General features: G+C 44.8%; 1 protein-coding gene across 3 annotated transcripts in view; it reads left to right on the forward strand.

Moving 5' to 3' along the window:
* The window catches only part of TSPAN2 (tetraspanin 2), a 44,139-nt gene that overhangs the window by 7,546 nt on the left and 10,469 nt on the right, over positions 1–26,124 (forward strand). For all 3 annotated transcript variants that reach the window (XM_007977457.3, XM_037998053.2, XM_073008458.1), the window contains exons 2-6: positions 8,964–9,066; positions 19,660–19,757; positions 21,485–21,559; positions 23,047–23,145; positions 24,423–24,494. In XM_007977457.3, the coding sequence (XP_007975648.1) occupies positions 8,964–9,066; positions 19,660–19,757; positions 21,485–21,559; positions 23,047–23,145; positions 24,423–24,494 (447 nt within the window). The remainder of the gene's footprint in view (positions 1–8,963; positions 9,067–19,659; positions 19,758–21,484; positions 21,560–23,046; positions 23,146–24,422; positions 24,495–26,124) is intronic.

The raw sequence follows: 26,124 nt of genomic DNA on the forward strand, positions 1-26,124 counted from the left end.
AAAGAGAGAAGACATAGTTTCCACAAAAGGCCACTGACTTTCTAGTATAGAAGATTTAAAAAACCGAAAGGAATTCCAGCTGTCATGGAAAGAGGGAGTGTAGATCTAAAATAAAAATGAGTAGAGGACGGCTGCAGCAGACCGCATTATTGGAACCGTGGGAGCGATGTTTCCTGTCTTGAAGATTAAGCTTTCAGTTTGAAGGTAACATTAGCAAGTCTACCAACATAATAACACGAAGTGTGAGGCACTCACTGCTCTCAGTGTGTAACATGAACTCATTTAGTCTCTTTAGGAGGCACTAATAGTACCTTCACTTTGCAGATGAGGAAGCTGGGGTTAGAGAGGTTAAGTGGCTTGCCCAAGATTATAGGACCAGTAAGTGCCAGAGCCTGATTCAAACCCAAATGCCTAGAACCCCCATTTTTATCCACTACAACTCCTTTATACACCTAAGTACTGTATGCGCGCATGTGTTTATTACCCTAAGGGCATCGTTATGCACTCTGAACACCCAGAAGAGGTGAATTTCTAGAAGAGCAGTTGGCAGATATTCCAGGATGTGTATCAAGCTCTGTCCCCCACGTTATAATGGTGATTGGGAGTCAGCTTATTAACAGAGGTGGCAGAGCAAGGCTGAGCAGGGCCAGGGGTGCATTGGAGGCTGCTGTCACTCATCCAGGGAGCTGACTTTGTCTCCCTGCTCACGCCAGAGTCTATCTAGCCCTGTGTGAACGGCCCAGTGCTGCACCTTCCTGACCTCAAACAGGTCCTCGTAAAATGGCTTTTAAGAAAAATCTCTATAGCGCACCAAGCTAGACTTTCACAATTTCTGCTAGATTCCACCCATGCTAACTTCTTACTAAACAAATTGTTTTGGCTTTTCTAATCTAGCCTTAGTTCTACTTGAAACATCTTTTTAACCATTGTCATTCTGTAACAACTAAAACTGGATGAAGATCATATTTATTGATCAATAATTAAGAATCTGTTTATCTGCTCCAAAGTAGTTCTCCCAACCACTATACATAAATTGTGTTTAATGTATTGTCTTTGCTTATGTAAAGCTCTAGATAGATGAGATGTCACAGTAGTCACTGTGGCCTCCAAGAGAAGTGATTATATATGCAGAGGGCAGGCCTAGGGTGAGAGCCAGTTGGGTGTTCCAAGGAGGAAGTCCAGAGAACCTAGAAAAGACCATTTTTTCCTCCCTGGGCTTATCCCCTTGATGAGGTAAGTAAGGCGGACTTTGTGTTCAGTTCACTTCTGTGACTTGGTAGGCTGGATTTTAGCTCTGTACATATTTGATCTTCATTTGAGTAAGCCATCTGCTCCCTGGAATCCTTAGCCAGTAGTCTATGACATTCACTTTGCTGTATAAAGAAGACTACATAGGCTGGGCATGGTGGCAATCCCAGCACTTTGGGAGGCTGAGGCAGGAGGATCACTTGGGCCCAGGAGTTCGAGACCAGTCCGGACAGCAAAGTAAGGCCCCATCTCTACAAAAAAATAAAAAAAAATTAGCTGGATATGGTTGCACATGCCCGTAGTGGGAGTAGGAGGTGGGAGGATCGCTTGAGCCTGGGAGGTCAAGACTGCAGTGAGCTGTGATCAGGCCACTGCACTCCAGCCTGGACAACAGAGTAAGACCCTGTCTCAAAAAAATAAAAAGCAAGAAAACTACACAGCCATCATCTTTCTCCTAATTCTTGATGTTCCCTAATCTCCTCCTCCTTCCCCCTATATTTTTAAGAGAAAAGACATTATGTATAATCACTGAATAAACAACACACTTTCCACTGTCTATGTGTAAATTATCTGCTCTATCATTTGCAGCAAGCTTTTCATCTCAAGTTAGTTTCCTTCCCCTGAGCTTATATTTCTCCAGCACTTATAAACTGCCCCCAGCAATGTTGGTTGACCCATGCAAGTTAACTTTATAACAATTTAAACAAACTGAAGGTACATCTGGCACAAATGTGTTGCCCACTGTTCTTTCCAGAAATGAATGGAACGCTCCTGATTTTATTGTGGCCTGAATTGCAGCACCCTTCCATCAGTGCAAAGAATTAAGCATTGGTTGATTGTAAAATATACTCTTACCTGAACAAAGTCTTTCTTAGAGTGAGCTTTTTCTTAGGAAATTGTATGAGGAAAATAATGGGGAGATCAGAAACACTGGTACCTAAAGAAGCTGCCATGCATTTCCAAACTAACACAGCCTTATCATCACATGCTGCCACAGTCCTGCCTCTCAGTTCCCACTCACCTGGTCCTGATGAAGGCTAAGGTAGCAAGGTCCCTCAGAGACTATTTGATGTGGATGTCGTATGGCATTCAATTCTCACATTTTTTCTGATAAAACCCTTGATTTTGAAGAAGTGCCATCTGAATCCTTGCCTTGCTTTCACTGTATAACATAATAAAAATCTTGGGAGCCGGTTTTCCTATTTGAGAAAATTCAGATCATCTTCCAGAGCAAATGTGCTTCTGACTTTTGCCTGCTAAGAGGGTGAGACTCCATTATCCTTATGGGGTGTCATAATGGGATTTACAATCAGATCAAGAATCGTAAGTGTTCATTATGTGATTCCAACGCGGATGAGAATTGCCACCAAGAGCAAGTATTAGCTTAAAAGCATTTAATGAAAATTCTAGGGTTGAAGCATCATTTCCAATTTTGTGACTTCATCCCAAAGAAGAGAATTGCAAATGAGTTGGTATTCACCCTGGAAAAGCCAGAATACAGAACTGATTTTGTTCATTCTTTCATTTGAGTGCAGCATGCACGTGTGTGTGTGTGTGTGTGTCACCATAATTGTATTGTGTTCATATGCCCCTGCCAGTGGAAGGCATATATACATTGTGTAGATTTACTTTGTGTAGATTTTTTCTTTATGCCCACGGATGGTGCACAACACACATTTCTGCAGGCTTAGGAAAACACAGAACTGATACTACGTGCTCTAGTTTTGTTTTCTGTTTCTGGGGCAAGTGTTTTGCTGAACATATTCGACAGTGTGTTCACACAGTGCCTTCCAAGGTATCTGCAGTGTTTCCCAGGTGCAGACGAGTTTGAAAATAGCACTTTGTGAAGTATTCCCTTGGAGACTTGTGAAGGAGGTTGTTCGCATTTGCTCCTGTCAGCCTGTCTTAATCAGCTCAAGCTGACATTAAAAAAAAAATAATACCACAGAGTGGGGTAGCTGAAGCAGAAATTTATTTTTCACAGTTCTGGAGACTAGAAGTCAGAGGTCAGATGCTAGAGGTCGGAGGTCAGGTTGGGTTCTGGCATGGGCTCCCTGGTGAGGGCTCCCTGGTGAGGGCTTGTGGACAGCTACCTTCTTGCCGTGTCCTCATGTGGTGGAGAGAGAGAGAGCAAGCTTTCTGGTGTCTCTTCTTATAAGGACACTAGTTCTTCATGATGGCTCCACCCTCGTGACCTCATTTAAACCTAATTACCTCCCAAAGCCCCATCCCCACATACCCTCACACTGGGGGTTAGGCCTCAACCTGTTAATTTTGCACGTTGGAGGGATACAATTCAGTCCATAGCATCTTTGTGAAGGTCCTCCATTCACTCATTTAGCAAATGTCTATTGGGAGCCCACTCTGCAGGGCAAAGGGGATTATGTTTGGGAAATAGCAATATAGACCCTGTCCCCGCCTTCACAGTGCTTAGGCCTTAATTTACCAAAAAAATGGACATATGTAAGTAGAAAACATGATGTGAGATATAAAGGAAGGTACCTAACTAGGCCATGGTAGGCTTCCCTGAGGAACTGATGTTAGAGCTGTGAATGGGTGTCAGGAGGGGGAGGAGGGAACAGCAAGAACAGAGACCTCCACAGGGGCACGAAGGATCTGAAACTGTAGCTGGAGCATCTGAGGGCCAGCACCTGTGATTCCCACTTAGGTATATGTGCACATGCTATCTAGAACTTCCCTAAATGATGTTTCTTACCCCAAAAGTGGGCTTTTTTTTTTTTTTGCTGGGTTTGCTAGAAAGTGGATAGCAGGTATTTGCTCTTGGTGATCTGGTTGGCTAACTTTAGGGAAAAGGAGGACAGCTGGGCAGACTAGGGGAGCCCAGAATGGGGAATGATCTTTGCATTCCTACATCTCAGCACCACCCACTCCGACCACAGCGCCTCCCTAGGAACTGTGTTTGCAATTCGTGAAACTTGTCTTTTTTTAAAATGAAAAAATATGTCCTCAAGATAGGACATCTCATCAGCAATCCCAGGAAAATGGAAGTAAGTACAGTAAAATAAAAATCTATTAGCAAGCTCTGCTTCATGTACGATGACTTGTTTTTGGCAGATAGCCATTATTAAAGAAAACTTTTTGTCCATCCACTTTGCTCGAAATGCTTTCTAATCAGGTTTTCAGTCCTTCTTCTGTTTCTGCAATTTTAGAACACACATTGTTTTCACTAAAGACATATGCTTACAATTTGCAATTTTGTGTCCTCCAAACTCTCTAGAATATGGTTAGCTACTGAAAGAACTTGCCCCTGACAATACATACTATAACCATATCTGATGATCCCCTATTTAATGACTCGGAATTATTGTCACTATCTGTTCCTTTCCCTGCATTCTTATCTCTTTCTTTTTTTTTTAAACTATTTTTCTCATCCTCTTTTTAATAGTTGGCACACTCTTGCCCTTAAATACTATTTTATCACATTCTGTGGGTACCTCACATACAACCGGTCCTCAGAAAAGGAATGATGAAGCTGGGCGCGGTGGCTCATGCCTGTAATCCTAGTACTTTGAGAGGCTGAGGTGGGCAGATCACTTGAGTCCAGGAGTTCGAGACTAGCTTAGGCAACATGGTGAAACCCCGTCTCTACAAAAAATACAAAAATTAACTGGTGTGGTGGTGTGCGCCTGTATTCGCAGCTGTTTGGAGGGCTGAGGTGGAGGATCACTAGAGCCCAGGAAGTTGAGGCTGCAGTGAGCTATGATGGCACCACTGTACTCCAGCCTGGGCGACAAAGTGAGACCTTGTCAAAAAAAAGGGAGGGAGGACTCAAAAAATGATGCTCTCTGGCATCTTCTCACGTGCATTCTGGTGGGCTGCTTCTGGATTGACTTTCCACCCGCAGGGTTGGATCCCCTCCTGGGCCACCCAGTGGGGATTAGCGTCTCCTCGAGCCCCAGGAGAAGGACTGGACTTTCCTCATCTCTGAAACTCTAGCTTCTGACTCATAATGGGTGCTCAATACGTGTATTTTAAGGGATTAACATCAAAGTCCAACTTTTGCTTCTGTATGAAAAGGTCTGTTTCTGAAAATCAACAATGTTTCTAGTCTTAATTGTTCCAAAGGCACGGGGATTGGCGCTGGTGCTGGAAGCAGGGCAACCCTCAGCAAAGTTCTTCAGTGGGTACAGTGACATCATCGTTCTCACAGCTCTCCACATCCACTCCCCTGGTGTCCTGTCTCTGGTCCTCAGCCATTCAAGCCTTTGCCTTTGGCTCCTTGCTATGTCTAACATCCAGGTAGTATTCATGTTCCTGATGGTTTCCATCAAAATGTGGGCTTCTGTTCCTCCTCCCCTCAGGCAGACCTTGCTATGGGCTTTCCAAGATGGTAGCAAGCAAAGTAGAAGCCGAGTCATGGTCTGCCCCACACCCTCTTAAACCCCAACCTCCGACCTCCCCCAGACTCTCCTTAACAAACACAGCATCGAGGTAAGGAAATGCACGCCTGTGCTGCCATTTCTGCCTGGAGTTTGCCTCTGCTGCCAGTCCTTCCTTGCCCAGTGACTTCTCACTCATTCTTCAAGATGTAAATCAAAATGTAATGACTCCTTCTGCATGCCAGTGGCTACAGTTTGCTCCAGTCCCTTGGCAGTGTGCACGCTGTTCCTCTTCAGCACACTTCCTGCATTATAGTGCACTCAGTACTTTATGTGGCTATCTACCACATTAGACTGTGAACCATGTCTTTTTCTTCATCGTTTCCCTAACACTGAGCACAGTACCTGCCCTGGACCATAGTTTATTCTTAGTAAACATGCAAAGAAGAAAGGCAGGGAAAGATGTGGCTAGGGCAGAAGAAGGAACCATTAAAAAAATGGTAGCTTCTCATTTCTTATTTGTTTTAACATTGGCTGAGGTGCAATGTTATGTCTGAATGCAAAAGAGTGGTTGAGATTAAAGGGAGAAGAGAGAAATGTGGGCATGAGGCAGTTTTGGCCTCATTGGGTTAACATTTAGGATTACAGAGGTTTGAAGACTTCCTTCAGGTCACTGGGGAGACCATTTCCTCCAGCTCTATGGAATACAGGGAGTGTTGAGAACTTAGTGACACTGACATGCTCACTTTGTTCCTGACTGGACTGGAACCGGTGTGAATTTTTTTCAAGCAATTTCTAGTGTGTGATAGACCAACCAAAGCCCAGTGAACACAGAGCATTCCATGAATCTTACAGGAATGGTGAGTTAAGAAGGACCAAACGGCTGTGTGGTCTGTGCCGATGCCACTTTCCAAAGCAGTGATCACCCTGTCTCTTGTCACAAGCAGCATCAGCCCTGGCCAGGTCCTTACCCACAGCATCCCTCACACAGCCGGCAGCAGCCTGCTGGGAGGATTCCCTTCCACACAGTGATGACGTTCAGCTAAGCCACAGTTTCCTTGACCCAGGAGGAAACCCGTGTGGTTTGGGGTTAGGGGCATGGATGAGCAAGCGCAGATTTTTCCCCATTGCCCTATGGCTTTAAATTGCAACCTCTCTTTTAATTTTCCATTATGCATCAAACACATCTGTGCCAGAACTGGACACATGTATTCCGTCTGGAAGGATAATCCCAGACAGCTATAAATTAAAGTTTGTGTACAGAGATTCCAAAACTGTGGCCTCGCGGTAGGGTGTCCCTGGGACCAGTCACCTCCTCCACAGTCTGCTCGGTGGCTGCTGGCTTTGGCCCGATGCCTCTGTCAATAGATTTTGCTTTGTATTTGGAAACTGTGTCTTTCCATCAAGTCGCCACAGAGATGAGGGCGTGCAGGGTTGCCTGAGACGCTTTGCTGGGCAGACTTGTCCCAGGCAGCCTCCAAGTGCTCCTAGGAGGAACCTAGGTGCTTGACCAACGGCATTGCTCTCTTTCCTGCACAGGAACAGCGAGGACCTCAAAGCTGGTGTCCTCCCAAGTTAAAGCATGGCCCAAGAAGACTCTCCCCACTTTTTCTGGATTGAATATAGAAACTACCGTGTAACACTTTAAAAATATATTTTTAAAGCCACAGAGAAATACACGCTTAATGCAGAGAACTTAGAAAATATACTGAGAAGGAAAGAAGTCACCTGAAATCCTGCCCTAAAAAGATATTGTTGGTGTTTTAGCAAGACTCCTTTCAGTATGTTTCCATGCCATGCCAGCCTTTTTTTAACGCAGACGTCTTTCAAAAGCTGATTGATCCCGGTTCCTTTAGCTGCCCCTCACATTATCCAATTAGTGCTTTCCTCTAAGTACTGGAAACTGTTAGTTACTCCACAAGGGAGAGTCCAGCTGGTAGAATTCTGCCCCTCTGACTCCTCCTCACTGAAATCACACCTCTTTTCTGAAGAAACTGGCCGCAAAGGGAATTGGCCTTGGGGGATAGAAGGAGAAGAGGGATAGAGTCCTCATAGAAATCCAGCCAGATCGTCCAGAAGGCTAGTTCTGGGTGCTTTATAAGCTGCCTGGCAAGATAGAAGTCTCCTGTGTAAAAAGGACTATGCTGTGTCTGGTGTGATTTTGCCTTTTAGACCTCTGCTCCTCTGATTTCCATCCTCCATGCTCCTGTTCCCAGCATCTGTGTGTGCTCTGCTCTGTTTGGGCAGGGGAAGCCTCTAAATTGTTCATTTAGTGGTAGGCGAGGGCAGCCCAACAGCAACTAGATGGGCCAGCAGAATTAGGAGGCTATTTTTATATCTCTGCTTACTTTCCCGTGGTGCCCTGAGCCCAGAAGGTGCCCAGTAAGTATCTGTTGATGGATTGATACAGTGAAATTCGAGAGCAGTGTTTGTGGGGAGGGAACACCGTGGCTAGAGCCTGCTGGCACGCAGCAGTGACAGTCCTGAGATGTCAGAAAGGGCTTCCAACTTCCATGCTGAGCCTCACAAAAGCCTTCAGAGTAGGGAAGCAAAGGAAGCCGGATGATGACTCTACCAGCCGCCAGCCTGCCCAGCCACTGCTTGCGCCAGCCACTCAGCCTCTCCATGAGCCACACAGCACACAGACCATGCTTTTTCAGAAAATTATTTTTTCCTTTCTCACTTTCCATGGAAACTCAAAATAGCAACCAAAAAAAAAAAAAAAAAAAGACTGGGCTATCTCCCTACCAGCAAAACCATCCCCAGTGAGGGCAGTGACCATACAGGATAGGGGGAGAGGGTTACAGGTGCCCCTAAAACAGCTTTCTATTTGGAGACTGTGCACTCACGAGGTGTGGGTGGGTTCTGAGGTTGAGGTTGCTGTATTGTCTTCCCATTTAGAAAAGTGGATTTCCCTGAGGTCTTGGAGTTCATCTTGCTCTTGGTGACCTGGCAGCTGAGACGTTGTCACCTCTCGTTGTGGTGTGGGTGAAGAGATCCGACATGCCCAGCAAGGGACAAAAAGGCAGGGGGCAGATGCCTTCCAGAGGGAATGTGATTGGAATATTGCTTTTGAGACACCTCCCTGGCTGTGCTGAGTGTGCCCCATAACCAGAGCGCAGCCTGGCATCATGGAAAAACCCTGCTCTCAGAATCCGAAAAACCCAGTCCAATGTCACATCAAGGGCCTGAGGGACTTTGTGCACGTCACTTCACCTCTCTGAGCCTTCATTCTCTCCCCTATAAAATGGGAAGGGTGGTCTAAGTGAGTTCTAAAGGGGTGACCTCGTCAGCATCCTGTGCCTGGAGCCTGCTCTCGGATCTGTGCGTGCTCGTTCCGCTTCCACTGTAAACACAGTGTTGTTTGCCTTCCAGCTGGCTGGATCGGCCGTCATTGCTTTTGGACTATGGTTTCGGTTCGGAGGTGCCATAAAGGAGTTATCATCAGAGGACAAGTCCCCAGAGTATTTCTATGTGGGTGAGTGACTCCAGCTTCCCTAAGTTCCAGCTCGGAGTAGATGGGGCTGTGCAAAGGCTTAGAGCAGAAGCAGCACTTAAACTTTGGTGGGAGCGGGAGGGAAGAGGGGCAGGGAAAGAGCCTGAAAGGAGCCCCCCCTGAGCCCCTGTGCACTGGTTGTGTGCTGGAGACAGGTAGAGAAGCTGTTGTGACCCCTTCCCATTGCCTTCACGTGGCCTGTTCCTCCACTCTCCAAAATCAAGGGAGGCTGGAGCCAGTCAGAGCAGCCTGTTGTGCTTCATTTCAGGGAAAGAAGTCTCAAGGAAATGCAATTAAAATTTATTTCAAAGAATGAGAAAAGTCCCTATTGCCCCTGGAGTAAAGTGGTTACACCACAAGTGTGTCATTCACTAGCCCATCTGGGGTGACACAGGACCCCTGCAGGACTTTATTTTCTGATCTTATGTTTTAAATTGTGTAGGAAAAAACATAACTCAAAATACAGGTTTGAAGGGGCTAATCTCAGTCTCTCCATGACTAGGGACTGCAGAGAGGAGGAGAGGAGAGAGAAGAAGGAGGGAAGGGAGAGATGGAGGGAGAGGAGATGAGAGGGCTACCCCTGGGAAGAGGCTCCAGCAGGAAGGGGCAATAGCTCCGCCCCTGCCACAGTAGGAAGGGGTGAGGAGTGTAGGGTAAGGTGCAGCCTCCCCGCAAGGCAGTGCTCTTAGTAGGGGCTGAGCATTATTGCCCTGGGATTAGTTGACCTACTTCTAGCATTTCCTGTGGCCTTTTCTCATTCTCCAGCTAAATGGACTAAGACTGTAAATTTCAAAAAGCCCAAGACCATCGTCATTATAGGGGACACCCCCATATGACTGGCTCTTTTAGGATCTGCACCAGCCATAGAGTAAGCTTCAGTGGCTGTGGTGACCTCTATGGCGGGGAGGAGGAGCATCCTGCACAGGTCATTTGCTCTAAATCACAAGAAGAGTAGAGTCTCTTCCAGGACAGAGAGAGTGCAGGCCCCACTCAGAGCAGGGACATCCTCCAGAAAGGCCAGCCTGCAGCTGTGCTGCCTCTTGTTACAAACACTCTTCCCACACAGCATCCTCCTGCGACGAGAAGAGCTGTGTCAGTTAGGATACTTTTAGAGGAGAGTAGCAGAAAACCTACTAAAGATGGATAACAATAAGGACATTCCACATTTCAGGAAATCTTAGATGTGGCTCTTTGTAAAACACTCAATTATTTTAGGTTCCACTAAGAAAGGAAAAAATGCTACCAGTTTAGCTATGACATACCATAAAAGTTGCATTCTAATTTCAGCATGTTAAGATATACCAAAAAATAAACCATCTCAACAGTGATGAAATATAGTAAAAGAAGTCTGGAGATGGGGATTTTCCAGAATTTGTTCAAGGCTGAACAAAGTCATCAAGGGCCCAGGTTCTTTCCCCGTCTCTGCTGTCCTCAGTGTCCTTAGACATCTCCCCTTAAAAGATAGCTGCAGTGGCTCCAAGCATCATATTCTCATACAGCAACATCCAAAAGAGAACAAAGAAAATTTCGCTTCATATTGTCCCTTTTTTGAATGAGTAAAACCTTTTTCAGAATCTGCCAACACATTTCCCCTTGCAGCTTCTTAGTCAAAATTGCATTCTGTATTCAGGCCTAAGCCAATCATGGCCAAGAAGCGAATTACTATGATTGGATCTCTGACTAATTGATATTCACACCCTCACACCCTCCCCTGGGCCTGGGGAGGGGCCTGGGCCCCCCACAGGGCCTGTGACACTTGGACAAGATTGGGATTTTGTGACAATGAAGAAGCAGAGGAATCTGCCGTAGACATAAAACTGAAATGCTCCTTTCTACCCACATGGTTTCCAGGAAGTATGCACAGGACAAGGACATTTGAGACAAGAAAATATAACCTATCAGTATAACCTCAATATAATCCATTGGCCAGCCGTCACAGTCCTGGGCTCTGCCGTCACTCAAAATGTATAAGAATTCTGTAACTGCTCCCGTGTAACTTGTAATATAAATGAAAAGACTCATAGACCTCACAATTTAAATTACAATAAAAATTAGCATGTGACTAAATGCCAACTAAGTGGTATTTGCAGTGGGTGCTTTAGAGGTCATTCTAAACTGGTAAGGAAAGAAGAATTTAAGTTAGGTTTTAAAGACCAGGCTGTTATCAATGGAGAAGAGGAAAAATGGGGACTGGGAAGGCATGCACAAAGCATGACTGTGGGGAGGGATTAGCAAGCTGGGCGGGGCAGGGGGCTCTAATGGAGTCTGAGGACTGGGACATGGTGGGCAGTAGGATTCGGACTGTTGGGGAGGGAGAGGGGACAAGTATAGAGGCCTTTGAATGTCAGGGTTAAGTTGGTAAACAGTCGAAGGATGATTTGGGGCCAGGGGTAAGGTATGATCTGCACTGCATTTTAAAGAGATTATTATGGCAGAAGTAGAATGAGAGGGGAATCCCAGGACAGAAAAAAAAAGGCAGATGATTGATACAATCAGGCCTGGGAAATTAGGATATAACCCACAGTGGTTGCAGAAGGAATTAAGAAGAAAGAAACAGAAAGACAAGAAACATTATTAAACATTTTTAAGCCTGCCTAATCAAACTCAGGGACAGAAGAAATCAAAATGGCAAAAGAGGTGAGTGAGAGGCAGAGTCAAGCCTCTCAGTAATAATTCATGACTTTCTGATGGAAACCTGAGTTACAGGTATGAGTAAGGGGTCCCTGCTCCGTCAGAGGGAGGGGCCGTTGCGTGGAGCTACAGATGGAAGACCTCCCCGGGAGAAGCCTCAGTCTGTGTTTCTCCAGAAACAAAAGGCTGCTAGCCATTTCACAGCTGTAGATGTCAATTCCACATAAAAACCTTCATGATTGGATACATCAAAAAGTTGAATAGACTTCCACAGATGAAAGTGAGCTCTCCTTCATGTCATATTTAACCACTATCGTGGCAAGAATCAGAATTGTGTGTTTTATTCAGGAGATTCCTGTGCTGAGCCGGAGGCTGAACTGGCTCCGCACACACATTCCTGATTTTGTTTCTAATCTAAACCAAACAATACACACACTTCCTGAGATATGAGGAATTATTCATTATGTCCTATCTTTATGGACATGTCTATCAGGACTCTTCGTATTGCAAATCACAGACACCTACTCAAATTGACTGAAGCAACACAGACCTTTATTGAGTAACATACTTGAAAGGTCAAGGGTTAATACTGGCCTCAGGGACTCAGGTGATGTGACCAGAGTTCAGTCTGGAGCCATCTCTTGGCCCTGCTTTCCTTTGGCTCCATTCTTAGGCAGGTTTCTTCTCCATGTGATAAAACGGCTGCCAGTGGCTCTAGGCTCCATTTCCAGAGTGACTCCAGAAATAGAACATGCTTCTTTCATTCCAACAGATCCATCTAACGCCCCGGGCCTAACTCTTATTGGCAATATTGGACCTCGTGCCCATCCTTGAACTTGTCATTGTGGACAGCTGCTTGTGGGTATATGCCTGGGCTTCATGCCCACCATGGAGCTGGAGGTGAGTCAGCCCTCTCAAACCACATGGGCAGAGAATGGAGGAGTTCCCTTTACCCAGTAGAGAAAAAGAAGTGGATCCTGGGCAGGGAAAACAGCAGGCCACAGCAGGGCCTGAATCCTCCTGCTTGCCCTTGGTGTCACAGGGCATGATATGGGTTTACCCACCCTTCGTTCCTCGTCCACCACATCTCCCTTCCCTAAGGCAGCCCAGAGTGGTTGGTGGTAAAGGCACTTACGATCCATGCTCAAAATTCAGCGAAGTGGGTCATCATAGAAACTTAGCACCATGCAGAATAAGGAAACTACAGACTGTGGATAAGCACCTGGGGCTGGCAGTCAGCCAGGGCTTCTCAGCTCCTCCTGGTGAGGTTCGGCCTGGAACCCAGGTTTGCCGACAGCCAGGTCTGTGCTTGCTCTGTCTCCCAGTGCTGCCTCTCTGGATAGTGGCAATAAGAAGTCTTTGTGAAGTCAGGTACCTTTTTTCTCCTTCAAATACGTCTTATAATATAAATAGAAAGAGCAATAGACATGTTTGTAGAAATTGACATTTTTTCCTTAGTGAATAATTTTCCAAATAAGAAAGATACCTGCTCTCCAGCAATAAAACAAGGAGAAAAATACACTAGGATACTGTTTATGGATTTGCACTGCACACAGTGTGAGGTGATAGCACTTTAGGAAACAAGCAGGCCCAGTGTTTGGAAAATCTCGCTCCATTGTCACAAGGCACCGTTCATTGATCTGGGTATTTCCTTTTCAGAATAGGTTCCAGATAAATCAGTCCATTGAACTCTTATCACCCCTTTGTTAAGGAGTGTCCTAAACTAGCGTGGTACATTCAGGTGGTTCTTAAAGAAGTAAGCCCTTCCAGCCTTGACTCTCCTCTCTGAGAGGAACCCCAGGAAGACACATTGTTTAGGTCCCTGCTTCGGGGTAGATGACTGCCAGACTTTGTAAGGGAAATTGTCCCATCTTCTGGGGGAAGCTTTCCTTTCTGGCATCCTTGGTTCTCTCTCCTTGGGGATGGAGTGAGTTTCCCTCCCTGTGATAAAGATCAGACATAACCTCCAAGCCAGGGGAGTGGTCAATCCCAGGCCAGGGCGGGAGGATTCAACTGTGGGAAATGAGGACAGGGCGAGAGGGTGGTCTGACTGACTGCCACCTGTGTCTCTTCTCAGGGCCCTCTGCATCCAGGCCAAGGCCTGGAGGCCCTTCCAAGGTCTCTGTGTCCACTGGTTGCTTAGGGTAGAAGAGAGGACCTGGCCGGAGTGATGCTGGCAGAGGAGGGCTTGGGTTGCTCAGAGTTTCCTAGACCCCGTCCACGCTAGTCTCTTTCAGGGCACTCTTGGGAGAAGCCCCATGTCTTCCAAATTCCAGCAACCTGCCCATCGGACTTCCTGTTACAGTCCCTCTCTGGAGTGGGCAGACACCCCGGGGGCTTCTTTCTAGAGTTACAGAGTAGGGAGTGAGCCCCTCAGACCTTGGAAAACTGGAAAGACTGTGTGCTTGGGGCATGAAGTCATGTCTGTGAGCAGAGAATATTAACAGGTTTTCTCCAAGAAGGGGTTGCCCACACACACAGGAGCCACTCGGCTCTCCAGGATCGCAGCCTGACTGCAGCTGTCTCTCCCTGTGGCACTCAGAGTCTCCAAGCCTGGCTCCGATTGTGGCTGAATGTTACGTATAAGGAAAGCATTCCAGTGCTGAACACCAAGGGGGTGGCTTGGCTTGTTAAAAACTCTGACTCACGCTGGTCGTATTTTTTTACTTCGTTTTCACTTGTACCTGACATCCATGGTAACTGGATACCAGAGAGGTGTTGTAGCTTACATTGTTGAGCCAGTTTCTCCAGAGCATTTTTATAAGAAGTTGGAATAGACAATCATTTCCATATTGTAGCTAACAAAACTGAAGAGTAGGAGGACTTACCTAAAGCCATAGTTGGCAGGCCTGGATTTCTGGCTGCCAGCCCTGTACTTTCAGAGGAAAAACCAGGAACCGTCAATTCTAGATATCTCAAGTACTTTTCTCAAGGAAGAGGAAAAATAACTGTACTGCCATTTATAAATTGCAAAATGAACTAATTTCTAACTAAGAGCATTATTGTCCTTCAGAGTTACTGCTAAAAGGAAAGCATAGGGGTTCAGGGGGTACACTTTGGAGTAGGCTCCCCTGGGTTCAATTCCAATTTTTCCCCTCACTAGCTATGCAATCTTACATAAATTTTTTAATTTCTTGGTGTCTCAGATTCTTCAGCTGTGAAATATGAACATATTTAAGCATAGTATCTGTTTTGTGGTGAGCCCTCAGTAAATATTGGCTATTGTTACTACAGATCAAGCAACCCTAATCTGAAAATCCAAAATCCAAAATTCCCCCACATCCAAAACCTTTTGAGCACTAGTCTGACTCTCAAAGGAAATGCTCATTGGATAATTTCAGATTTTGGATTTTTGGATTAGGAATGCTCGACCAGTGTAATGCAAACATTTCAAAATGTGAAAACATCCTAAAGCTGAAACACTTGCCCTTCCCAAAAACTAAGTTGCATTCAATATTCTAGATATTTGCATTATTATATGCATTCAGGGGATACTGGAAGGGAGAGAGAAGGGACATAAATGTAGGGACATAAAAATTTTTTTAGATAAAAAATGGTCATTAGCAGATTATGTAAAACCATCTGCTGCTAGAAAGCCATTAAAATTGATGACCACATCCAGTCCCTAAAAGGGGGGAACCTTTTTTAAATGAGTTTATCCCAGTAGGCCGTTAGAAGGCTCTCTCTCATTTTTATGTTAACTAAAATCATGTTTCTAGCTTAAAAGAAAACTCTGAAACCTAAGAAAAGAGTGATGGAATTGCCTGGGAACATGTTCCAAATCTTACCCCAGCTAGAATGACTATTATCAAAGCAAGAAAGAATAACAAATGCTGGAGAGGATATGGAGAAAGGGGAAGCCTCATACACTATTGGTGGGAATGTAAAGTAGTACAGCCACTATGGAGAACAGTATGGCAGTGCCTCAAAAAATAAATTTAGAGCTATCATCCAGCATTCCCACTGCTGGGTATATATCCAAAAGAAAGGAAATCAGTAAATCGGAGAGACATCTGCACTCCCATGTTTATTTCAGCACTTTTCACAATAGCCAAGATACGGAGTCAACATAAGTGTCCATCAGCAGATGGATGGATGAGGAAAATGTGGTACATGTACACAATGGAATATTACTCAGCCATAAAAAGAATGAAATCCTGTCATTTGTAGCAACGTGGATGGAACTAGAGGCCATTATGTTAAGTGAAATAAGCCAAGCACAGAAAGTCAGATATCACGTGATCTCACTCATGTGGGAGCTAAAGAAGTGGATCTCCTGGAGGTCGAGAGTAGATTGATGGTTACTGGAAGCTGCGGAGGGTAGAGGGGTGGGAATATAAAGAGAAGCTGCTTAATGGGTACAAAAATACAGTTAAATAGAAGGAAGAAATTCTTGTGTTCTGTAGAACAGTAAGGAAATTATATTTAACAATAATTTTTATGTATTTCAAAGTAGCTAGATGAGAAGAATTTTTTTAGATTTTAACTTCCCAACACAAAGATAAATGTTTGAGGTGATGGATATCCCAATGACACTGATTTCATCCTTACACATTGTATACATGCATTGAAATAGCACATGTACCACCAAAATATGTATAAATATTATCTATCAGTGAGATATTAATTTAAAAAACTTTTTAATACTTTTTAAATTTTTTAAAAAGAAGGTGTCCCAGGAAAGTACTTGTGGTAGCATGTCCCAGAGATCACTGGCATCCCAAAGCTCAGCTATTCATGATGAAAATGTAATTTCAGTGTTTTCTATTTTTCAAATCAAAGGCAATAGGACTCGGAAAGCGTGAGGGATTCGGGAAGTAGGTCATACGTTTGTCACACCTGCTCCTATGGGAAGGAGAGCGCTCTACAGTAACCATCTTGGAATTTAAAATGTGGCTGTAAATTAATTAATTACATTCAGCAGCTATTTTTTGAGGGGCACACCATAAGAAGGATAAAGTATCCTTGGAAGCCACAGGTAGCCTTATGGCATGCAGAGTATTGTAGCCAGATTTGGAACTGGATCCAGCAGGCCCAGGGAACCTCTCCTCTTGTAGAATTTCTTCTGCTTTTCCCTTCAACTCCAGTAAGCAATGCTCATTTGGAGCTGGGCTGAGTCACAGGCCCACACATACAAAACAGAGGCTGGCTGAGAAGAGGCCTTAAAGTTGAAGCTGCTAGGGCAGCTTCAGGTTGTTGTTGCCATGAGCTCTGGGATTCTGATGGCCTAAGAATGAAATATTGTTCACATAAGCACGTTTTCCTGAAAAGCTCATTATTTCAGCAGGATAAGGATTGTTGCCTGGAGGGAGCAGACAGTTTCCTTTACAGTGGGGAGCAACTCTGGCCTCCTCAAACCTCTGTGCCCCTGTGCAGTGAACCTCCCGCCTCCTCAGGAGCCTCCCTCTTTCCTTATTCCAGGGTTTCTCGGGGTGTGAAGCAACCATCCTCCTGTGCTTGGCTTTGGAGAGCCCAGCTATGTAGTTCCTCTGTGGATGTTTGCTAAGATGTGTTTCCAGCATGTATCTCTAAGCAAAGATGGGTGATGACAGCCAGCCAGCCTGGAACTGATTTGATTTTCTCTGTCTTATCTACTCATGCAATGCACACCGACCGAGAATTCTGCCTTGTGCAAGGCATTCTTTAGAGAGGATGAATAAGGTTTGTTTGTCGACTTGAAATCTATAATGAGAGACTAATATGAGAACCTGCAAAAGCACAAAATGGAAAAGAGCAGGTCACAGTCAGATTGTGGTGAATTCCCAGGTGGCTGGAGCATAGGATGGATAAGGATTTGGGGGGCAACTCGTCTGCAGGCTGTGACTTCATGATAGGTCTGCAAACGGCATCATGTAGCAATTGTGGCAGTAGCAATCGGATGCAATGGCATGTTCTGTAGCAAGGTGGTCCACCAGGAGACATTCGTGAAGGAGCTGAATATGGTGGTGTTGCTGCCGCCCTGCCAGGGCATCCTACCTGCGGCCATCTTGTCTCTCAGACCTCCATTTGTAAAACAGAAATAACAGTCCTTGCTTACCTAACCAGGTTGTTTTGAGAAGCCAATACGATGATGGAAGTGAAAGAGCTTTGAAAACATTGCAACACAGTGAATGACTTTTTTTTTTCTTTTTCAACTTTCATTTTAGAATCAGGGTACATGGGCAAGTTTGTTACAAAGGTATATTGGGTGATGCTGAGATTGGGGATATGACTGAATCTGTCACCCAGGTAATGAATACAGTACCCAATAGTTAGTTTTTCAACCACTGTGCCCCTCTAATAGTCCCCAGTATCTATCATTCTCATCTTTATGTCCATGTGTACCCAATATTTAGCTCCTACTTATAAGTGAGAACATGTGGTATTTGATGTTCTGTTCCTGTGATTGTTTGCTTAGGATAATGGCCTCCATCTGCATTCATGTTGCTGCAAAGGACATGATTTTGTTCTTTTTCAGGGCTGCATAGTATTCCATGCTGTATATGTACCACATTTTCTTTATCCAATCTACCATTGATGGGCATCTGGGTTGATTCCATACCTTTGCTATTGTGAATAGTGCTGCAGTGAACATGTGCCCTTTTGGTAGAATGATTTATTTTCCTTTGGGTATTTACCCAGCAGTGGGATTGCTGGGTCGAGTGGTAGTTCAACTCAGTTGTTTGAATCATCTCCAAACTGCCCTCTGCAGTGGCTGTACTGATTTACATTCGCAGTAGTGTATAAAGTGTCCCCTTTTCTCCTAGCCTTGCCAACATCCATTATTTTTGACTTTTTAGCAAAAGCCATTCTGACTGTTATGAGATGGTATCTCATTGTGGTTTTGATGTGCATTTCTCTGATGATTACAGATGACGAGCATTATTTCATGTTTGTTGCTCGCTTGCGTGTCTTCTTTGGAGAATTGTCTGTTTATGTCTTTTGCCCACTTTTTAATGGAGTTATTTGCTTTTTGCTTGTTGATTTAAGTTCCTTATAGATTCTGGATATTAGACCTTTGGTGAAAGACATTTTTAAAAACAATAAAGTGTTTAAGCAGTGGGGCCAACAACACTATTATTTTTAATATGATATCGTTTCTCGCATTACCACATCCATTCCCTCATGAAATTATTCTTTTAGAGAAAAGGGAAAGGGAGGAGGTGCCAGAGCTGGAACAGCAGGAAATAAATACCCGCCTCAGGGCTACAGAGCAGCAGGGCCTCAGGGCCCTGAAAAGAACCCTGCGGCCAGGCCCGGGGTGGGGCAGGAAGCAGAGCAGCCTCGCCTGTGGCTCCTAGTAGGTCTGTGAACTGTCAGATCTGCCCACAAACCACCATCAGCAACCCAGAGGAGCCCCAGGAAGCACCCTGAATGCCAGGCCCAGGGGTTCCCCATGGAGGCAGGGCACCAGCCCCCACCCTCCCTGTTAATGGGCGTGGTTTCCAGGTGACTCATATGAGTAAAACGCAAAAAATGAAATAGAGACCATTAATATGATTCCAAGTAAGACAAGTGCCAGGTCGCACATTGTATTCTAACTTATCTCAGAATCAGAGAAGGAGATACAAAAAGGCTTGGCTTTAGTTCTCTCAGAACCAGAGCACTTCTGCCCTTTCCTTTCTCTGTAAGAAATGTAACCTGGGGCTTGACTAAGTAGTAAGTGAAATCCCCACCTGAATGATGGCTGCCTCCATCACTGGAGAGGCAGGACAGAGTTGGGATGTGGGCAGCCTTTTGAGGCTCACGGCTATTTTTCTCCCGGCTCTGCCAAGCACCAGCTCTATGACCTGACGCGAACTGCTTAACCTTCTGGGACTCAGTTCCTCTGTGTTAAACACGGCAGTAACGATAGTACCTTGTGGTACTATTAGAATGCTCTGCAGTGCCCAGAGTCTTAAGCCTAGTTGGTCATGGAGGCATTCGGTTGGCTGTCAATGGTCTCCTCTGATCTCTTCCCCACAGGGCTCTACGTTCTGGTTGGAGCCGGGGCCCTGATGATGGCCGTGGGTTTCTTCGGGTGCTGTGGAGCCATGAGGGAGTCGCAATGTGTGCTTGGATCAGTAAGTGGGGTGTGGGGGTAAATGGTGGGATGGTAGTGATGGAACTGCCTGCATCTGAAGGGAGTCAGTGCCTCTGGCCCCTGGCTGCAGCTCCTCCATGGACTCTCTGAACCCTTGGCACGCACTTTTCCTCCCTCAGTCTTGGTTTCTCCATCTCTTATATATGAATAATATTACCTAGGGCCAGGTGCCATGACTCACACCGGTAATCACTTTGGGAGGCCAAGGCAGGAGGATCTCTGGAGCCCAGAACTTCAAGACTAGCTTGGGCAACACAGGGAGACCCAGTCTCTACCAGGTGTGATGGCACACACCTGTGGTCCCAGCCACTCAGGAGGCTGAGGCAGGAGGATCACTTAAGCCTAGGAGTTGGCAGGCTGCAGTGAGCCATGACTGTACCACTGCACTCCAACCTGGGCGACAGAGCAAGACCTTGTCTTGAAAAAAGAAAAAAGAAAAAAAATATTATCTTTGTTCCTGCCTCATATGGGAAGTGTGAAAAGAAATGAGGTCATTGGTGTAAAGATGTTTTGGGAGTAAAAGTACTTAGTAATTGTAAGGGGTGACTATGATTGTTCTTAAAAATATGCATATGTGTGTGTGTATATATATGTATGTATACCTATATGAGTATATATACATATACATATATATGTGTATATATATACATATATAGGTATACATTATGTGTGTGTGTGTGTGTGTGTATATTTCACAGTGGGTGAGACAGCTGAAAGGTTTCTATAGCCAGGGAAGCACTGTTATCTACGAGGAAAACATTTATGTTTGAGATCAATAACTTAACCAAAATCCCTCTTGTGGCTTATTTTAACAAGCAACCTCTGTTTAAAAAAAATCAGATAATTTCAATTAACTGCTATACATTCAATGCCAGTGTAACCTAAGAGAAACAGAAGGGAAGAAGAGGGGCAGGAGGAGAGAAAGTGTTGATATTTCTCCACAGGGAGTCAGAAACAGCAGTTTTAAGAGGCAGCCTCTCATCTCATTACTCATTGTGATCTTTGGATTTTTAACTCTGGCCATAGCCTCTGATCTCTTACTACATGAAATGTCTAACTTGTTTCTTTGCCATTCATTCTTTCTCTTTCTCCTACTGCTGAGCACATTTCTGTCTTGTTTATCACTGAACTAGGTTTGATCAGAGCAAATCCATAGACCAGAACAGAAATCCATCCAGAAGGACACGCCCTCACCTCTACTCCGATCTCCTCAAAGAAGACTTTCCAGACTAGAGTCTCAAGTCACCCCCTTCCCCATGCCCAAGCTGCATCAGTGACTCTCTCTCTCCTGGCCTTATTTTATATCTTTCTAGATGTTTTGTGTTTGTCAAGTATTTACTGAGCACATAGGTGCCAGGTGGTGTTCTAGGTGGTGGGATTTTTACATCACTATCTGAACTTACCTTATTCACTTTTTAATTTCTTTACTCAGTTATCGTATATTCCCCTGTCCAATCCAAGGTCCGTGGTAGCAGAGACATTGGAATATTATCTTGTTCACCACTGAATACTCAGCACCAAGGACAGTACCTGGTGCAGAATAGATGCCCAATAAACAATTGCTGAATGAATGAATGAATGAATGAATGAATTAACGAACGAACCACATGTAAGCGACTCAGCCGTTACATAAGGAAACTAAGGTGCGAAATATATAAATTGAGAAGGTATTAAATTAATGAAATTAGTATTTTCTCTCCTCTACAGTTTTTTACCTGCCTCCTGGTGATATTTGCTGCTGAAGTAACCACTGGAGTGTTTGCTTTTATAGGCAAGGGGGTAGTAAGTAAATTACTTATGATGTTTTTCTGTGATGGTTAAAAGTTTTAGAATATTGATACCCACAATATTATTAAGAAACCAAATAATCTCCATTATTGTAGTTTTAACAGAACTTTTTAACTTAGAAGTGGTGTGCAGAACTGAGCATATGTGTGTATGAGTGTGCATATATACATGCTCACATTTTTTTGGAGAGATAGTTCATATCTTCCATTAGACTTATGAAGTGGTCTATAATAAAACCAAAAAAAAAAAAAAGGATCTCTAGTTTAAGATTCTTCCCCAGTTTGAAATGGGGTAAGAGTTAGAGTACAGACTTGAGAAAGAATCTAGATTCTCATCCCCTGTCAGACTGTCATTTCTTCTTAAGGATTGACCTGGACAGGGCCGTTTCATTCTCAAAGACCAGAGCCTGCCCTGCTGTGGGCTAGTGAAGCCAGTTTATATTTGCTGCCCAACTCTAGGTGTCCAGAATAGCTTATCAGGAGGACACACAGAGGAAGTAACCTTTCTAGGAGGGTAAAACACACTGTGGGATAGAAGAGAATGGAATGGAAAAGGAGGAAGAATGGAAACTTAAGTCTGCTGTATTTCACATTAACTCCTGTGTCATTAATATTATGTTTATGAACTTATTTTAGATTATAAAAACAGTAAACATGTAGAATAGTAAATGTCACCTCTTTTTGAATTTTTCTAAAGTAGCTGGCTGTGTTCATAGGTTAGTTTAAATTCAGCTACATACAGAAGTAGAATGGAATCTTAGGACCTTTTGAGATTTCTGTGGATTTGAAATCACAAGCTTTTATACTAGAAAAAGCATTCTCTAAGCTTTATGTGATATTTGAATGTAGAAAGTTTTCCTTGGTGATGAATATCTTTTAAACCATGTCATAAAAAGCTTTGAATGCTTTTACCCAATGGGGTAACAGGAATGTATAAGTCCCGATTCTAGCTATGCATCCGAATCACCTGGGTGGAGCCCCGGAATCTGGGGCCCAGTTGATGCTGAAGCCCAGCCGGGTTTGGGAACTGTCAGAAATCTTTCTAGTCCATGAAAACTGTTCTGGTTAGTCTATCCTTCCATCCTCAAAAGCATCTTGGAGACTCCAGAAACTATAATCTTCTCCAGATGTGCAGAATTATCCCAAAATACCTATGGAAAGGCAGTTTTGTGTTTTTTTTTTTATTTCAATAGGTTTTGTGGGGAACAGGTGGTGTTTGGTTACACGAGTAAGTTCTTTAGTGGTGATTTCAGAGATTTCAGTGCACCCATCACCCGAGCAGTGTACGCTGTACCCATGTGCAGTCTTTTATCCCTCACCCCACTCCTACCCTTTCCCTCAGGTCCCCAGAGTCCATTGTATCATTCTTATGAGACAGGCAGTATTTTTGAAAGATGTGGAAGCAGGGATTTTCCTTGATGAAAGGAGAATGTTTGAAACTTCCCACTCAGTAGTCCCTCATTTTTCCTGGTATTTTTTCAGGCTATCCGCCATGTTCAGACCATGTATGAAGAGGCTTATAATGATTACCTTAAAGATAGGGGAAAAGGCAATGGGACGCTCATCACCTTCCACTCAACAGTGAGTAACTTCACTTCTTCCTTCAAATCGCAGCTTCTCAAGATTATGTCTGAGCCAGGTTCTCACCAATCACCAGGATGAAAAATAAAAATAAATTCAGTAAAGCCAAGTAGCATCCCCTATTTTAGCCCTTTCGAGGGCCATAGTTTGCGTTATGTGTGGAACCCTAGAAGGGAAAGATGCCTGTCACACAGAGTTCACAAGAGGGACAGAAGAGCATGAACCCAAAAGACACATGCCCCAAAGAGACAAAAGAGCACAAACGAGGTTACGGAGAAAGGAGCCCAAATAAATAGCAGGCTCTGTCAGAGGGCAGCATTGTGGTGTAACAGAAACAAGTGTGATCTTTAAGTCAGAAAAACTAATTTCTAGCTGCCACTCTGCCACTTCACAGGCTCATGACCTTGAGCGAGTTACTTGGCCTCCCTGATACTCACTTAACTCTCTCATTTGGAAAATGAAGGGTCATGGGAGATAGCTACACTCCCTTCTGGAACATTCAGTGGGACTGTGCTGTCCATGGAGTGCTCAGAGCTACATGCAGTTAATCACGGAAGGCTTGCAGAGGAGATGGGCCAGGCCAGAGTCATTCTCATTTTTTAGACACTGTGATATGGAGAAGTAGCTGTGAATTTCTGGGTCAGGTGTTTTCAGGTACCTAGTTCTCGTCTAGGACAGGTTATGTCCTGGAAAGTGGCTACCATTTATACATTTACACAGTTTCACCTCAGCTGCCCTCAGGACCTGAGGCAGCACACAGGTTCTTTTGTCTTAAAGGGCCAGTTAGCCTAAGGCAGGATACCTGTTTGCTGGCCAATCTTCAAATCTTGTCTTTCGGACCCTGGAATTTCCTGCAGCCACTTCTCCCCTCTTTCCCAGACTATTCCCAGCTAATGAGTCCTTCCTGAAGCTCTTAAAACTTGAGCTCCTCAGCAGGTTAAATGACCCCCAGTCTGAAAGAAGGAATCTAAAGCCCCAACCCCTTTCTAAAAAGCAACCATTTACACAGACATTGTCAATTAGCTTCTTGCCTTGTTTGGGTTGCCTTGAGTCACTTCCCATCATAAACTCAGATGGCTTTAGCGAAGTCATTTTCTTGTTTTGCCAGCATGATTGTGTGATTCTTCGCTCTCCTTCCAGAAATAGCAGTCTGGGTTGCAGTGACTGGGCCTCGGAGCTGCTTTGCCGCCTCGGCACCCCAGTCCTTAGCAGGGTGCCCAGACTTGTAGCTGCTGCTCCTCCTTCCTGGCCCTGAAGTCTCTTTTCTGACTCTCTAGTTTCAGTGCTGTGGAAAGGAAAGCTCCGAACAGGTTCAGCCTACATGCCCAAAGGAGCTTCTAGGACACAAGGTAAGCTTCTACCAAGGTTCCTGCTCTACCTGTAGTGTGGGGTGTTTTTGCCTTCAGGGTAGGGCCAGGGGCTCAGTTCCTACCTCAGGGATTCTGGGAGGCCCTCTCTCAGTGGCTTCTGTGGCTTGGCCTTATTCCATGTGAAATAAGTGAAGCAATGCGGTGTCACAGTCCCCCGATGCCCTGGGGAAAGATGGTATGCCAACTTCCAGTAGTGATGCCACCTGCTTATGGTATTAATTAAGGTCACCAGGGCTGAAGTTTGTGCCCAAGAATGTTGTCCCACACCTCTCCAAGCACTGATAAATGCTTCCTTTATTCAGTTCTGTGTGTCAGACACTATGCCAGTTTCTGGGAACTCTGAGATGAAAAAGACATGGTCCCTGTGCTCAGCGGCCTCACAGACTTAGTCAAGGGCAATAGTGCTATGTAAGAAGTCTGAACAGGGAGCCCTAAAGCAGCAGATTTAGGAAAGGTTCATAGAGGAGTGGGTCCCCGAGCTGAGTTCTAACAAAGGAGGGTCATTGCAAGCCCAGGAAGCAGCAGGAACACAGACACGGCCACCTGAAAAACTCCAGGACTGCAGGAGAACAGGGAACCCACGGAGAGCACTGGGTAACATGTTGAGAAAAGCAGGCAAAGGCAGGATTTTACACCTGGAAGTTTGAGGAAGCCATTGATTTTAGTAGAGAATGAGCAAATCCGCTTTGAGTTGTAGAGAGTATTTTCAGGCCGCTGGGGTGTGAAGGATAGAATAGGGTTGGAGAGTAATGGAGGAAGACCGCTTAGGTGGCACTTGTGGTCACCCTGATAAGAGAGGATGAGCGGCCACAGCAAGTCAGAAACAGTAGGGATGGAAAGGAAGTGACAGTTGAAGAGACGTTCAGGAGGCAAAATCAACAGGCCTGGGTGACTTAGTGGGTACAAGTGGTGAGTGAATGGAAGGAAGGGGGCTAAGATTTCCAGACTTCTGCTTGGGTGGCTGGGTGGGTAGAGGTTCCACTCCCTGATTATAGGGAAAGGCGCAGATCCTGGAGACAGATGACAACTTTGGTTTTGGTCAAGTTTGTACTTTATGTGCCTGTCAACTTATGGGTAGGCTGAGATGAAGACACGGTGTGGGAAACTGAGCAGTTTGGCCGTAGCCGAAGCCCTCGGAGTTAACGAGAGCACCAGGGAGAGTGAACAGAACAAGGAAGGAGCAGGGGCTCCCTCATTTCAGGGGCAGACGGAGGCCAAGAAGCCAGCACAAGAGACTGTGAAGGAGGAGTCAGAGTCTACTTGGGAAGCCAAAGTGGAGATGGTTCACCCATAAAGTCAAATGCTGGGAAGAGACAAGTAAATGAAGACCAAAAATAGTTTGTTGGATTTGTTGGTTAGAATATCATTAATGACTTTTGTCATACAGTGTCAGCAAAGTAATTGGGGAAAAATACAATGTGGGAACGAGAGAGGGAACTATGAGACTATGGAGACAATAATGTAGATGTTCTTAGATCCTCGGCTGTGAATGGGGTGGATGAGATTGTAGCTCCAGCTTGTGTCCCGAATTGCCCATTTAACACTGGTTGGGTCTTTCTGAGTTGGATGAAACGAACAAGACAGCACTGCCCTCAAAGTGCTCACGTCT

This window comes from Chlorocebus sabaeus, chromosome 20 (genome assembly GCF_047675955.1).
Source record: "Chlorocebus sabaeus isolate Y175 chromosome 20, mChlSab1.0.hap1, whole genome shotgun sequence".
Lineage (NCBI taxonomy): Eukaryota > Metazoa > Chordata > Mammalia > Primates > Cercopithecidae > Chlorocebus > Chlorocebus sabaeus.